This window comes from Raphanus sativus, chromosome 5 (genome assembly GCF_000801105.2).
Source record: "Raphanus sativus cultivar WK10039 chromosome 5, ASM80110v3, whole genome shotgun sequence".
NCBI lineage: Eukaryota > Viridiplantae > Streptophyta > Magnoliopsida > Brassicales > Brassicaceae > Raphanus > Raphanus sativus.
The window spans coordinates 11,902,195-11,917,783 of NC_079515.1; the positions used below are offsets into that span (position 1 = coordinate 11,902,195).

The 15,589-nt window shown below is 39.1% G+C and overlaps 2 protein-coding genes across 8 annotated transcripts; both read left to right on the forward strand.

Moving 5' to 3' along the window:
- Positions 1–2,667: 2,667 nt before the first annotated feature.
- On the forward strand, positions 2,668–14,543 carry LOC108861649 (probable calcium-binding protein CML22). 7 transcript variants are annotated; one of them, XM_057011008.1, is made up of 7 exons: positions 2,668–2,806; positions 2,900–3,329; positions 4,023–4,221; positions 4,872–5,072; positions 5,152–5,357; positions 5,431–5,614; positions 5,715–5,890. In XM_057011008.1, exons 4-7 carry the CDS (start codon positions 4,877–4,879, stop codon positions 5,819–5,821), a joined length of 693 nt encoding a protein of 230 aa, XP_056866988.1. In that variant the 5' UTR covers positions 2,668–2,806; positions 2,900–3,329; positions 4,023–4,221; positions 4,872–4,876; the 3' UTR covers positions 5,822–5,890. The 7 variants fall into 7 exon arrangements, with proteins under 7 accessions (XP_056866988.1, XP_056866989.1, XP_018491066.1 ...); XM_057011009.1 differs by adding an exon at positions 14,396–14,543 and having other exon boundaries at positions 2,770–3,329; positions 5,715–5,821; XM_018635564.2 differs by having other exon boundaries at positions 2,770–3,329.
- Positions 6,399–8,824, forward strand: LOC130494845 (uncharacterized protein At3g43530-like). The gene is made up of 4 exons (XM_056985657.1): positions 6,399–7,040; positions 7,280–8,011; positions 8,091–8,252; positions 8,336–8,824. The coding sequence occupies exons 1-4, from the start codon at positions 6,399–6,401 to the stop codon at positions 8,795–8,797; spliced, it is 1,998 nt and encodes a 665-aa protein (XP_056841637.1). The 3' UTR covers positions 8,798–8,824.
- Positions 14,544–15,589: the final 1,046 nt, after the last annotated feature.

Here is a 15,589-nt window from a genome sequence, read left to right on the forward strand (position 1 = left end):
CAAATATCAATAAAAATAAATCTCTTATTAGTTTAAGAAACTCACTCAAAACTTTTGGTCTCACAAAATCTCTAAACTCATAAGTTATGGAACAACCTTGCATCTTCTTATATAGAAATATATATTTCCTAAACACATTAGTAAAACCTAATTTATGCCAAAAGAACAAAATGGGGATATTTGAAGATCCACTACACTTCTGGAGAGAGAATATATCTATAAAGAATCTCCTTGATGGGTCACTTCGCTCTTAGACAAGGTACTTCCTCATCAACGAGAGACCGCCAGGCACATTGTCTTCACCGAGCAACAGCAAAATGCATAATCAACAAGCTAACGCTAGGCACATTCTCTCCGCCGAGAAACAGCCAAACGCATCATCAACGTGCTAAAATTGCCAGATACATTTTATTTACCGAGCAACAGCCAAACGCATCATCAACGAGCAATCATTAGGCACATTCTATTTACTGAGCAACAGACAAACGCATCATCAAGGAGCAAGCGCTAGGCAAAATTTCTCCGCCAAGCAACAGCCAAACCCATCATGAACGAGCGATCAGTAGACACATTCTCTCCGCCGAGCTATTATTAGGCAAAACACCTTCAACTCAAGCACATGCCTTCTGTTAGGCACTTATATACTTTGTAATGAATTACTATTGGCTTGATCTTTATCTAAAGGGTACCTAGACAGTCTTTCACCGAGTCCAGATATAGTTTAAAAAACTTTTTATGTTCATCCGTCCAGTTTGAGTTCAGTATGAATACTTCTCTTACATCCATCATAGAAATCATGTCTATTTCCAGTACAACACCGATTTCCGATTCAATAGTGAGTGAACCATATGTATATATATTCATTGTTGCTGACTTGAATCGGTATCTTGCAAGATCTTAGCTTCCTAGAAAAAAGTGATAGTTTTGTTTTCTCTTGCTTTTTGTAAATAAGATCCTAATCAAGTTCTGTCTTTTTCTAGATACTTGTCAAATGGAGACCCTTTCTGAGTCTCTTCTATGTTCATATATATTGTTACAGAAGCAAACGCCCAAAACTATCATGAGAACAATGGGAGTGAAAGGTCTCACCCTCTACCACCTCAAAACTCATCTTCAGGTTTCTCTCTTTGCCTTGAACACGGTTGTGTGGTTTCTAACTAGAGACATTCAGCTAATGAGATTCTGAGGTCTGATAAGAGATTTTGTTGACTGAAGTTTAAGTTTCAGTTTAGCTTCCCAAAGTGTTCCATGTGTTATAGCAACGATCCCAACAATTTTGGGTGCTAAGCTTTTTGTCCTTTGAATGTGTTTTGCTCCGCAGAAATTTCTCCTACAGAGGCAAGCTTGAAAAGAATCAACTGACAACTCCATCTATTCAGTTCGCCCTCTTTTGTTGTTGTATATATCTCTGTTTGGGAAGCTTTTTGTTAATTTGGCTATTTGGATCCTCATTAGTTAGACATTTTGTAGGCCTGTATCCTGTGTTAGGCCCAAGGGACTCTGTTGTTTCATCACTGGTGTTGCCATAAGTAATCTGCTTATGGTTTTAGAGCCGATTGTTAAAGAAAAGCTCGATTTTGAAAAAGAGAAAACAAAGAGTAACATCTAGTGTGGAACCCTGTTTCGATGAATCTTAGCTTTGTGTACATATCTCCTGACTTCTACTAATTCTGTAAACTTGATGATGATGCAGCTTCTTGTGCTGAGGAGAGTCAGGACACAGGTTCATCTTCTTCATCATCATTGAAAATGGCAGCGCAGGAGCAGAACGAGTAGGTTACATATGATCTTGAACGCAGGACAGTATTTTGCGCTGTGACCCTGAACCCCACACGCCTGACAACGTCCCAAGTAAGGTCGGGACTAGCGGTTGTTGTTGTTGTGATATGTGTTGGTCTGGTGGTTCCGGTTACTTTGAGGGCGCCAGTTGTTTCTGCCTAGTGGGCGCTGGCGGTCTTGACGTCTCCATGGAGCAAAGTTTGGATTCGGTGAGGTTTCTCCATTGACAGTGATGGTTGCGACCGGAATGACAGAGTCAGTATCGATGAAATCCTTGGAGTTCATGACCCTCGAGGAGTGCTTTGATTTGGCGGCTCCACATGATATAGTTTGAGCTTGTAAGTTTGGTGATATTGGACATATTCACCGAGAGCAGCGTTGCAGATGGGTCTTGTGTATTGAAAACCGTAATGGTTTCAGCAGAGGAGTTCTGGTGTGCCATTAGAAACAGAGAAGAATAGAGAAACAGAGGAAGAGAGAAGAAGAAGAAGAAGAAGAAGAAGAAGGAGGCGTGGAGAGGAAAAGAAAAGCCATGATTCTAAACAGAAAAGCAATTCTAATATTGTCACGTAATCGAAACTAAGATGTAACAAATTGACACATCATCAGGCTTAAATTGTAAATACTACAAAATAAAATATTAAAAAAAAAAAATTTCAAATAATATATAAAGAATATAACGAATGATGTTTTTTTATAACATCATTTTTGTTACGTTAGCTGGATTGTAATTTTTTATAAAATTGAATGAATGATGTTTATCATGAGTTTTGTTGTGTAAAATGCACAAAAGAGAGTAAAATATCGTGGAATAGTCCAAACAAGGTTACCTTGAGACAATTATAGAAAAAAAGAAAGTAAATTTAAACTAATCACGCCAAGGCAAATAAAAAAAAAAATTTTAATTAAAATTCTCTCGGATTTTTGATCTGGTAACGGCGGATCGTATTTTTCAGCATCAGTCTCTCTCTATATAATCTCCACTCAGTCCCCTAACGAAATAAACACTCTTCCCTCTCTTTCTCTCGTAAGCGAAAAACAAAATCCGAGAATTAGGGTTTCTTCTTTCTTTCTTGACATTCGATTTCGTTTTTTTTATGTTTCCAATTTCGAAAACTAGGTTTTTCTAGCAATGGCGACAGCAACAAGTCTGGGTCGTGATCCTCCGCTGTTCTCCTCAAAATCTGATCATGCGGCAGCGATAAAGATTAGGTTTGCGGATATCATTGTCAAATCGAGTAGTAACAAGTCTGAAGCCATGATGAATATAAGAAGGGAGAAGCAACTTCTAAAGAAGAAGCAGCTTCAAGAAAACGCAAGAATCGAAGCAAGAATGAGAATGAGACAAGAGGCAAGGCTTGCGGTGCTGAAAGTGGAAGAAGAAGAAGCAAGTTCAGAGTGTAAATACTTCCATCCTTTGTCTGCCGAAAAAGAACTGTTAATTATCATTGGCAACTCTCGTAAAGCAAGAGATCGATCTTTGCTTAAACAGTTTGGGTTGGTTTTGAAAACTGATATTGATGATGATCGTCTTGATGATCTTGAGGAAGGTGAGATCGTTTAGACTACTAGTACGTAGTATCATAGTAAACATTGCATATAAACAGAGTATTAACCAGTGAGATGATGATCTGCGTGATGAGCCTGAGGAATGTGAAGCGTTTAGTGTGTAGTATCTTTTTGTTTTGTTCTTGTTTTTCTTTGTGTATGATTTAGGAAACATGTCTACACTTTTTTTAAGTGGAAGATCGTGTAGAATTGTTTTGATGGTCTTTGATTCTCTATAAAGTCTTGAGCTTTACTTGTCTTGTCTTCTTTTCAAATTGATGATGATCTTCTTGAGGAAACCGAAACCGTTTCCAATTAGAAATCGAGTCTTAGTAAAACTTGGTGTATAAATAATCATTTTAAAGAATGTAAGATTTAGAAATACCTGATCGTATGGAATTGTTTGATGTCTAATTGCTCTTTGTTTCTTTATAAAATAAAATAAAAAAATCTGAGTTTTGGTTAATGATTACCATTGCAGAGTCAATCTGGGTTTCAATCTTTTTAGTCCTCTGTTAATACAGAGCCAACAAGTTTTATTTCTTTTTTTGGTTTTCTTGATTGCTTTCAAACTCGTTAAATCCATTCAAAGATCCTTACTTCTTCAGCTGTGCTAAGTTTTTCAGATTCTTTTTGAGGCAAATTAGTCCCTAAACCTTTTCGACTCACTTAATTGATTTCTCTTTCTGATTTAGGATGGATTGACCAGGCTTTTGAGCTTGGAAGTGACCAAGCTTCATTCTCTTCACAGCAAACAAACGCACAGAGAAACAAGTCTCTGTTTCCAACAACAGTAACAAGGCATTACGCTTCTTGTTTTCTTATTGTTCATTGATCATGTAAAGTAGAAGATTCAAGGCTAGGCTTTCCATCAACCTACAAAGATCAGAGGAGGTATCAACAACATAATTATATATACTTCTGTTAAGTGTCAGGATGAGAATTTCTAAAATTGAGAGACTTTTAGATCGTTGGCTGTGATACCATGTTGAATATGGAAGATGTATTATTCACAAGACCAATGGTCTATATTTATACAAAGATATTAGGTGCAAAGATGGAAGGAATATATACTAGACTTGATTAGAGGAATCAAGCCGTTAGTGATATATCTTATACCTCGTAGTACCATTGGTTAAAGATTTAGATTAAGGTAGAGAGACTTCTTTACTTGCTTTGGAGGGGCTTGTATTATTCTGATACAAAACTTGTCTTGTACATATTTGATGTTGAAGCTTTAGTGATTCCTTAAACCTTGCCTTATTGTTATTATTAAAAGGTGTTGAGGGCAGAAACTATAAAGAAACAAAAGAGATAGAATAAGTAATTATTAAAAATCATTGAAATGATGAAAGTGCCACCAAGGTTTGAGCCTTTAACTTTGCTACTATTCGTAATGCTTTTCGTCATAATTGTTTATGCTTTACTTAATCTGCTACGTCTTGTCCCTCTCATTCATAAGTAACATGACAGATCTTGGTTTCTGTAGTCTCTATCAACTTTTATTTTCTTTCACATACTTTTCAAATACAAAACCTGCCTAGGAAGCATGCTCTGCTGCTGTGTTAACTCGGGGAGTAACAAGAAGTATGCTGAGCTGGACGCGAAGCTGGAACGGAAAATGGTGGAGAGCAGGAGATATTATCCGGGACACCAAAGTTTAAAGTCCATGGACTCAATCATCATGAAGTTTCCTCAGCTAAGAGAAGGATTAAGAAACATCAGAAACGTTTTCGAATCCTATGGTTACGGTTTCTTGAAACATTTTCAAGATTTAAACCGGTTTAAAGCTTTTAACGTTTTTGGTTTGTGAAAATTCTGCAGATAAGGATGGAAACGGGACAATAGATATGGAGGAGCTGAAGAAGTGCTTAGAGGAACTAAAGCTGATGAGTTTGTCGGAGGAAGAAGTGAAAGGTTTATATGGATGGTGTGACGTTGATGGAAGCAAAGGAATACAGTTCAATGAGTTTATTGTCCTTCTTTGTCTCATATATCTTCTTGCAAAACCTTCCACTGGAGCCACAGAGGTAACAATCAACCAGACGTGGTGATATATATATTAAACGTTTCAGGTATTGATTTGTTGTGCGTTTTTCTTAGGAGGAATCGACAGAGATGGGTCCGAATTTGGTTGAATCAATATTTGATCCGATAGTGGAAGTGTTCTTGTTTTTGGACAAAGATGCTAAAGGGAAGTTGAACAAGGCTGATGTGATAAAGACATTGAATAATGAAGACTATCCGCTAGAGAGATCTCCTAAACATGTCACTAACATGAGATTCGGTATGTAACAATTTCTCGTCTATGCGTTTGTGATCAGATGAAATAGATTTTTGATTACTCATCGGAATCTGTTTATCGTCATTTTGTTTGTGTGGTGCAGAAGAAATGGATTGGGGACGAAAAGGGAAAGTGGGTTTTAGGGAGTTTCTATTTGCTTTCATGAGTTGGGTGGGTCTTGATGACGCAGAGGGCTATATGAGCAGCTAAATAACACCAGAGAAATTGTCTCCAATGCCCGTGGAAGAAAATTTTAAAGCTACAATATTCTCGTTATAAGTTGATTTTCTTTTACATTTATTTTTAAATCGAGAAATAAGTAAATTACGAACAAAGAATGGAAAGTGTCGATATTTACAATGAAAACCAGGGTCAAACCCATCCATCCAGCAACCCGTCGGACCTAAATGGATAAACCGTAAAAAAGTAAATCAACCCTAAAATCAAACGCGATTTCTAATCACTCTCTCGTTTCCCCTCTTTTTCTCTCCTTATTTTCTCTAAGTGACTGTTTAGTTTCCCTCTCACATCTCTCTCTCTTCTCCTTCTCGATCCCGATCCTCTCCTCATCCTCTCTATCTCATCTCTCTCACGAAACTAGGAGAACTAAGGGGGAAAACGATCTTGAGGTAAGGTTTCTAGATTTCTGAATTCGATTTCTGGGCGTTTCTCTCTCGTTCAGTCGTGTCTCTTTCGATTTGTCTCGGTTCTCTCGTTGTGGTTTGTATCGATTCGTTTCTGGTCTCATTTCCTAATCCTCTAATTATATCTTTAGGTTTAGGGACGAATGGCAAAGATAAGGTGGACTAAGAAGAGAAGAACGAAATCACTGAAGGATATAACTTCTCCTCCTTTAAAAGAAGCTACTGGTGTTTCTCAACCGGAAGCAGAGTCTGTTGAAGATGGAGATGCGAACCACAACGAAGATGAAGATGCGATCCCTAATGAAGATGGAGATGTGAACCGCAACGAAGATGAAGAGAACGAGAAGTCTCACGAGAGCCGTGAGAGCCCCATTGAAGATGCGAACCCAGTTGAAGAGAACCAGAACGAAGAGGTCTCTCCAGGGAACGAAAGTGTAGATGAAGAGAACCAGAATCAGGAGGCTTCCCACAACGAAAGTGAAGATGAAGAGAACGGAAACGAAGAAGCCTCCGAGAACCAAAGTGAAGAGGAAGAGAACTCAGAGGAGGAAGCGGCAAACGTGGATGGAAATGTAGTACAAAGAGAGGAAGAGAACTCAAAGGAGGAAGAGAACTCAGAGGAGGAAGCGGCAAACTTGGATGGAAATGGAGTACAAGGAGAGGAAGAGAACTCAGAGGAGCAAGCGGCAAACTTGGATGGAAATTCCAGAGTAGGAGAGGAAGAGAGGTCAGAAGAAGTAGATCTCGGTAGAGATGGAGGAAGTAGCAGTGAAACCGAAAGCGAGGTGAGAATCTCTATGTTCCTTATTTTACTGTGTCAATTATGCTAAGGATAACTGGTAGAACTAAGGATAGAATTAAGATAACTGGTAGAACAAAGGATAACTGATAGAACAAAGGATAACTGGTAGAACTGTGGATAACTGGTAGAACTATGGATAACTCGTCTGTTTGTTATAGGAAGAATGACAATGTCTTAGTTTCGGTTTGATGGAGGATGTGTTTGGTGTTTGTTTGTTTGTAGGATTCCGACAATGAGGCGTTAAAACCCTTGGGCATGTACTTCCAACCGTCTGAGTATAGGAAGAAGATCAAGATCTCGACTAGGTGTTTCATTGATGATGTAATGAAAACCTTTGGCGAATTAGTCCCTCCAATAACTCCGGTAGAGAAGAATTGGTTTGTGAATCATCCACAGTTCAAGCACATATTCCACATGCCACAGGCTGGAAACCACAAGGTAATGGGCATGTGGATGCTCCTTCTCCGAACCACTCGCATTGCAAAGGAAAAAGAGGCATGGTTTGCCGTGAATGGTTGTCCGATCCGCTATGGTATCAGAGAACATGCTTTGATATCTGGATTGAACTGTCAGAACTATCCATTAAACTACAAGGAGGCCGGAGACACGAAGTTTGTGAGGAGATGTTTTGGGAGGGGAATAATAAGATATCAAGACGTGAAAGCTAAAGTTCTTGAGGGAATGGAACCTTCTCGTGATAGGTTGAGGCTGTTGGTGTTGTATTTTCTATCGAGTGTTCTTCTTGGACAGACAAAGAGCGGAAATGAAGCCCCACCCGTGGATCCATTCTTGCTGAGAGCAATTGATGATCAGAATTTATGTAGAACTTTCCCTTGGGGTAGACTGTCCTTTGATTACATGATGAAAGAAATTGCACACACTATGGCTCATTTCGATGGGGAGGTGAAAGAAGGTGTGATATGGCCAATTCCCGGTTTCTGTCTTCCAATGGAGGTAAGTCTTATAAGTAATAACTCTAATAGAGACTTCCTGTGTGATATTGAGACTTACTTTGTTTTTTGTACATGTGTAGATGCTAGCATTTGAGGCTATTCGTGAATTGGGTAGTAAATTCAGAGAGACTGTTGATGACCCAGACCCAACATGTCCAAGGATGTGCCAAACAAAGTTCAAGCAAAGTGAGATGAAGGGATTTCCGCTATGGAAAATAAACAAAGCACTTGGTAATACTCAGGTTAGTTATCCATCCTCAAAATATACAAAGAAACTTTCTTTGAAATTCGAATAAAGCATTGACTCAACATGGTTACTCTGTAGGACATTGATAACGTTTTGGCTGTCAGAGGAGAAGAGGAACGGAGTCTACTAGAGCGGATAACAGAACCAGAGGATAACAGAGATAAGGATGATGCAATTGTCGATAGCTGGATGAAGAGGGTGGCTCGTGAATATGTTGTAAGATTTGACGATATGTTTGCGGAGGATGTGGCAGCCCGAGAAGCCCCTCCCCCTCCCCCTCAGACTGGTGGAAACGACATTGAAGCCAATGAATCAGCAGAGAACTCGGTGCAGCTAAAAGAAATATTAGAGGCCGTTAAGAAATTCAGAGAAGATGTTGGAGAGCGGATGGACAGGATGGAGAATAAGGTTGGAGAAGTTGATTTAAGACTTGCAGTGTCAAAGGCTTATATTCACGAGCAGATAGCACTTGGTAAGAGGAGTAATCAGGAGAGGCCTGATAAGGAGGTTGGCTGTAATAAGAGGTCAAAGAAAAAGTGAGAAGGTTATGTCTCCTTTTGGTTTGTTTTAAAAATAGACTTATGTTGGTTGCTTTTAGTATGTTTGTTTTTTAGACTTATGTTATCTTTTGAACGAAAACGAAGGTTATGTCTCCTTTTGGTTTGTAAGAAATTTATGTAAAACATTATATGTTGCATTTTGTTTGTCTTTTTCTTCCCTTTTGTTTTCTTGCTTAGAGTAGTATAAGTAGGTAGGTATTGTCCTGATATCTGTCAGTCTCTGTCACTCTCTCTCTCTCTCTCTTCTATTATTGCAATAAAGAAACACATCACAAACAAGTGGTCCTCTCCTCCTCGTGACATCAACTCTCTCTCTCATCTCTCCATCAACTCTCTTATTGTTTTTTTCTTTTTTTTGATCAAACAACTCTCTTATTCTCAGATCTAAAAGTTGTGATGGAAGAGGGTTCGGGATCATCGAGGAGGGTCAATTCTGGTCGGAGACGTTGCTTCTGTCGGTTGCCGGCGACAGTAGTGCAATTGTGGACTGACAAAAACCCAGGGCGTCGATTTTATGGCTGTCCACGATTTAAGGTATGATAATTGAGCTTGAGTTTGAGTTTCTTTTGTGGAATATTTATATTTTCGAATTGGACCTTGGCAGCCTGGACAGGATGTAGGCTGCAAATACTTCTGTTGGTATGATGTAGAGGATGGTACAAATTGGCAGAGATTAGCATTGGTTGAAGCTCGTGATGAAATCCGTGAGAAGGATCGAGTTATTAAGCAGTTGAAGCAGACCATTTTACAAATGAGAAGCGATTTGGACAAGAATGATGAAAATGAAGATGAAATTCTCAGGAAGTTTGAAGAATTCTATTTTTAAGTTTGTTGAAAAAAACCTATGTATGTTTTAGTGAGTTTCAATAAGAGATCTTATTTCAATAACTAGAGAATAACTAGAGAATAACTAGAGAATAACACAACATCACATACCATCATTCCCAGAAGTCTCTCACAAGACTTAACACAACATAAGGAAAGAAACAACGAGAACAACATAAATCATAAGTCTTACACAAGTACAACATAAATCATAAGTCTTACACAAGTCTTAACACAACATAAGGCTCATTAGTTATGGGTAATAAGGTCTTTCAGATGAGCAATCTCCACCGCCATTTTCGCCACCTCGCTCTTAAGGCGGCAAACTTCTTCCTCAACTCCGTTAACCCATGGTTGACGGAAGTGGAGACCATCATTCTGCAAGTTTCACAGAGTTCGACTCAGTTTGACATCTTGAAGTAAGTTAAACAAGCAGAGAAACTGCAAACATTACCTTGTATGCGCTGCACGTGAAGTACCTTCGGCCTGGTAACCAATCCTTATCTGCTGGATTAGTAGAAACCTCGTTGATGATTAATCCACCACATGGGCAGGAAGATGGAATCCCGTGCTGAGCATCGCAAACAAACTGGAGCATGTCATAGTGTTTCTTGTTCTTCTTCATCTCCCTATTTTCTTGTTTCTCGACCCATGGATCCATTTCTTGTTCGGAATTGAAAGGAAATGAGGAAGATTTAGGAGAGAGATGGGATGGAGAAGAGAGAAATGAGTCTGGTGAGAGAGATGAGAGGAGTCGAGATGTCTACTTTTTATTTTTTCTCACTTTTTCCCCTCGATTTGTGAGTCTGCAAAAATTAGCATTTTAGAAACCCGCCAAAAGTTGAAATTTTTGATAAATCCGCCAAAAGTACAAGTAGTTGTACCCAGGATAGTAGTTGTACAGAAATTACAAATAGTTGTACTTCCGGTGAATTTCAATAATTTTAGTTATACATCTACTTATGTTTTGTTTTCATAGTTTTACGATGATGAAATTGTTCTAATTATCTGATTCTTGGTGTTTCCCGTACTAAATTGTATACATAAAAGAGTTTCAGTGAAATGTAATATTTTTGTGGCCACATTTACTACCCAACATACACTTTTGTAGTCACCTACACCAGAGGTCTTGTATTCCATCTTAGATCAATTTGGTAAAACTCTTTTATGTATACAATTTAGTACGGGAAACACCAAGAATCAGATTATTAGAACAATTTCATCATCGTAAAACTATGAAAACAAAACATAAGTACATGTATAACCAAAATTATTGAAATTCACCGGAAGTACAACTATTTGTAATTTCTGTACAACTACTATCCTGGGTACAACTACTTGTACTTTTGGCGGGTTTATCAAAAATTTCAACTTTTGGCGGGTTTCTAAAATGCTAATCTCTGATGCAGAGAAATAATTTTGTTTTTTAATTCGATAGTTATATTACAAATCGGAGTTTTCCATAGTTTTCCATAGTTATATTAAAAATCAGAGTTTTCCATAGTTTTCCATAGTTATATTACAAATCAGAATTTTCCATAGTTTTCCATAGTTATATTACAAATTAGAGGCTTCCATAGTTATATTACAAATCAGAGGCTTCCATAGTTATATTACAAATCAGAGTTTTCCATAGTTGTCCCAATAACACAGAGTGAAACTCATACATTTCGATTTCCAAACAGTAACCACTGCAGGCTTTGTCTTGGACGCCTTTTATTTTGCGTCCTTGGCAGCCGTTCACCAGCAGATGGAAACCTTTTCACTCTCTTTCTACCCCTCTTCTCAACGCGCTTTGGAGCTATGATCTTCATTTCTTTGATGTAATCTGGGACATCCCATTGACTCCTATCAGGAACCACATAAATAGACCTGTAATATGCCAATGCCCACAGCTCTGTCCAATAGTATTTAGAGATCAAATCTTCTAACTGGAAAACAGAGCCACTACCATGACTGCTAGAGTAGAAAATGTAAGCCGCTAGTCCGTGGACACAAGGATACTTTTCAATATCAAAGAACCGGCAACTGCAACTTTTTCCACGTAAATTCACCGAATATGGCTTCCCATCTGATGCGACGACACTGTATTCCAGGTCGGAAGAGTTTATCTCTGAAACAATTAATTTCCTCGCCTCTGACCATGCGTCATGCACATAGTTTTCCACAAGAGGCACTAGTTTCCGCTCAGTGGATCCTCTAACGGTTTCTTTCCTATGGTCATTAAACCAATCAACTGTTTTTTTAACGATCGTATCTAGCAAGGGTATTAAAGAGTACTTCCTCGCATCCCTGAAAACGCTGTTCATCGACTCGACAACGTTGCTTGTGTCGATGTTGTATCTTTCTCCCGGAAACTAACACCTCGCCCACTTTTCTTTCTCACTGCTCTCCTCCAAATACTTGGCAGCTGATGGATATCGAATCTTGAAAGCATCATATTCAGTCTCGAATTCAGGAACTGTGTAAATCCGAGCAATCTCCATAAATTTCCATTGCACAACTTCTTTGTTGACGTTACTTACATGACCTTTCACATTTTGAGCCAAATGCCATATACAATGCGCATGATGAGCCATCGGAAATACATTAGCTATCGCATTGATGAGGCTTCCATTTCTGTCACTCATAAACACCAACTCCGATGAATCTGGCACAACAGTCTTGAACATCTTGAAAAACCAACTCCAACTGTCCTTATTCTCACCATCTAGCACACCAAAAGCTAAAGGATAGTGGTGCCGATTAGGATCTTGGGCCGTTGCAAAAACAAGTACACCACCATATCCATTTTTCAGAAAAGTAGCATCCACGGTTACAACTTTCCTCATCACTTTAAAACCTTTGATGCTAGCTCCCAGTGCTATGAACAAGTACTTGAATCTGTCAGAATCATTCAATTTCACACTCGTGATTGTCTGATGATTGATCTTCTCTAACATGTACAAATAACAATACAACATCTGATAGCTTTCTTCGGGAGTCCCACGCAAAACGTTTACAGCTTCGTTTCTACCTCGCAAAGCAGTGGAGTATGATATATTGACACCCAGTTTTGTCCACACAAGAGTCTGGATACTGCTAGGCCGAGGAGTTTCCATTTGCCCTGGATAATCATCACGCAATAGAGATGCAACCAGCTGTGGCGAGCCTCTCCTCTTTGAGTTGCAATTACTCTGACTCCCATGCGAGCATGTATGCATCTTGTTGTACGTTCTAATAGAGAACATTTGAGATTTTTTAATCTTCGCAGCACGTACTCCCCATTTACATCCTTCCTTAATGCATTTTAACACTAACCGCTCCTTATCTGATTTCACCACATTAAACCCAAATGTTTTCGTGCATGCGCCTCTATCCACCACTTCTTGCACTGCCTTTTTACTAGCAAACTCTTGTTGTATTTTCAAACCAAGACCGTCTTCCCATTCCTCCATAAACGGAATCTCTTTGCCAACAGGTGGAACATCAACATTTTCATCCCTCCTTTCTGTGTCTTCGCGACCATTATCCACATTACCATCAACATTTTCATCCACATTGCCATCAATATTTTCATCCACATTGCCATCACCATTACCATCATCAATTGCATAGACATTTGCCTCCACATTGCCATCAACATTTACGTCTTCATCACCTTTTTCCAACATCTCCTCAATCGCCACAATCCCCCCCTCGGGTTGTTTATCAACTTGATTGTTGCCACCATATAAAGTTATGGCTTTATCTCCGATTTCATCTTCATGCCACACCTCATATTTCATACCTAGAGAACTTCGTTTCCCCACTCTTGAAAGCTGCTCTGCTAGTACTGCCATTTTGATCACCTCCACAAACAAAATGCACCTCCAGTTATCTTTATCAAGGGACAAAAGATAACTCAGCAGATCCTCATCATCACAAATGGCGAATTTCTCGTCGCTCCCAATCAGCAGTGGAATGTAGCTCAAATTCAACTTCACATTACATTCATTAACCCCGACCTTTTTGCATATGCGTGCTTCTAGCATTGAAAGAGTTATCTCCTCAGCAGCATGCTTGAACACTAAACAATACATCTGACCTTCGCATCTGAAGTGTATGATGACGTTGCTCATTCTAACCTGCCAAAACCATTCAATACAATCCATTATTCATAGAAAAATCACCCCTGCGAATACCAGTTTTATAACAGCTTTACTAGTTCTGCAACAATTTCAGTTATACTAGTTTTCCTAGTTTTACAGTCGTACAGATTTGGAATTTGAAATCTTCATTCACTGGCCTACGAATCGAGAAAATCGAACAATGCAACCATTCTCCTACTCAATTCAACTCATTTTCCATTCCAATACCAACCTCCAACATCTACATTCATTCAAATCAGCTTTCTCAGCTCATTCAAGAGCTTTGGAACCAAAATCATACCTCTTCTGCGGAAGAATAGACCGGCGATGGACAGAGATAAGATTGCCCCTTGCACAGCGGCGAAAGACGACGGAATAACAAGCCTGAGTCGCAGCTTTCGAATGGGTGAGCTCTGGAGGAGAGAAGAAGCTCGAAGCTTCGACGTCGGGTCTCTCTCGTTTTTCACAAACGCACTATCTCCCAAAACGCAAAAGAGTTGCGTTTTTCTCTTTTTAATTTCTTTTTTTTATCTGAGGCTAAATTGGTAATTGTCATTCCTTTAATGAATCAGAGGGATATGAAGATTTAAGGGAGATATAAGTGATTTAAAATGTTCATATAAGGGGGATAGAGATGATGTCTCATAACACCACTTCAAACCCAAGAGTTTCAAACATATTTTCCGTTAGCCATATTTTTATTGTTGCTAAAAAACCATATTTTTATTATGTACTAATGCTATGATTGAGATGATTAAGTAGTTTTGTGTAACTCATTATTCTCTATATAATAAAAAAATAAGCATTTGTCTTTGATGTGTTCGCACTATATTTATCACGTGAAATTCTCACATTATCCACTAGTCTATATTTAGACTTGGAAGGATTCATCTCTTACAGACGAGAGCGTCTACTAACTCATGAAGTATAAACCTAAGCACAAGATTCAGTTTTGAGTGTGCTAATGGTCCCCAAAAGATTGGCATTATGTTCGTGTCCCAAAAGCAACTTCATCAAATGCGTATTCTAGAGCTGGACTTAAACCCCCAGTGTTCAAACGTTCGAACCTCAGCCTTAAACCAGTAACATAGAACTGGATTCGAAAGCGGGTCTCAGAAGCATACACAACCGATTATCATATTCAAGTTTATAGATGAGCGGACCTCATACCACCAATTAGAAATGAACGGTTCTGCTCCAGCGCTGGGATGTGGAGCCCCAAACACATACTGCCACTTGGTGAGCTCCTCCGGTTGACTACTCCATCGTCACTAACCTCGATAGATGTTGTCCCCGAGAACTGGAGGACAAAGCCTCTCTCCATGTTTCGAAAAAATCTCTTCGCTTTTTGTCTCACCATCCTACGAGAACAAAGATCTATGGTGGAGAAGTCGTCTCATTCTGTCACGCGTTGTCGCTGAACCAGAGTCGCTGGAAATCTGAGAAAGAGGAAAAACTAGATCTGATTCCTCTGTTGACCCTAAAAGCCGACCCTTTCCTCAACCATCTTCCCATGATCCTCACTGCTACTCCAAATTACACCGGATCTTAACCTCGAAGTTACTCAAACCGGGCTTTCAGGTAGTCCCGTCGTACCAGAATAGCAAGCGTATCAGACCAGGTCAGAGCGGTGGGGGAGAAAGCAAAGGAAAAACAAGAGGGAGTGAAGGAGGAGTGTTTAGAGCAAGGCTAGAGCGTTAGAGAAAGAGTATTTTATGATTTAGCTTCTTTCAAATGGCAATCTAGATGACTTGCCAGTCGTCTAATATATAAGTTTTAAAGATTGGACGAATTATGTTGCATGTAAAAACTTTGCAGTTATAATATGTTTTATATTT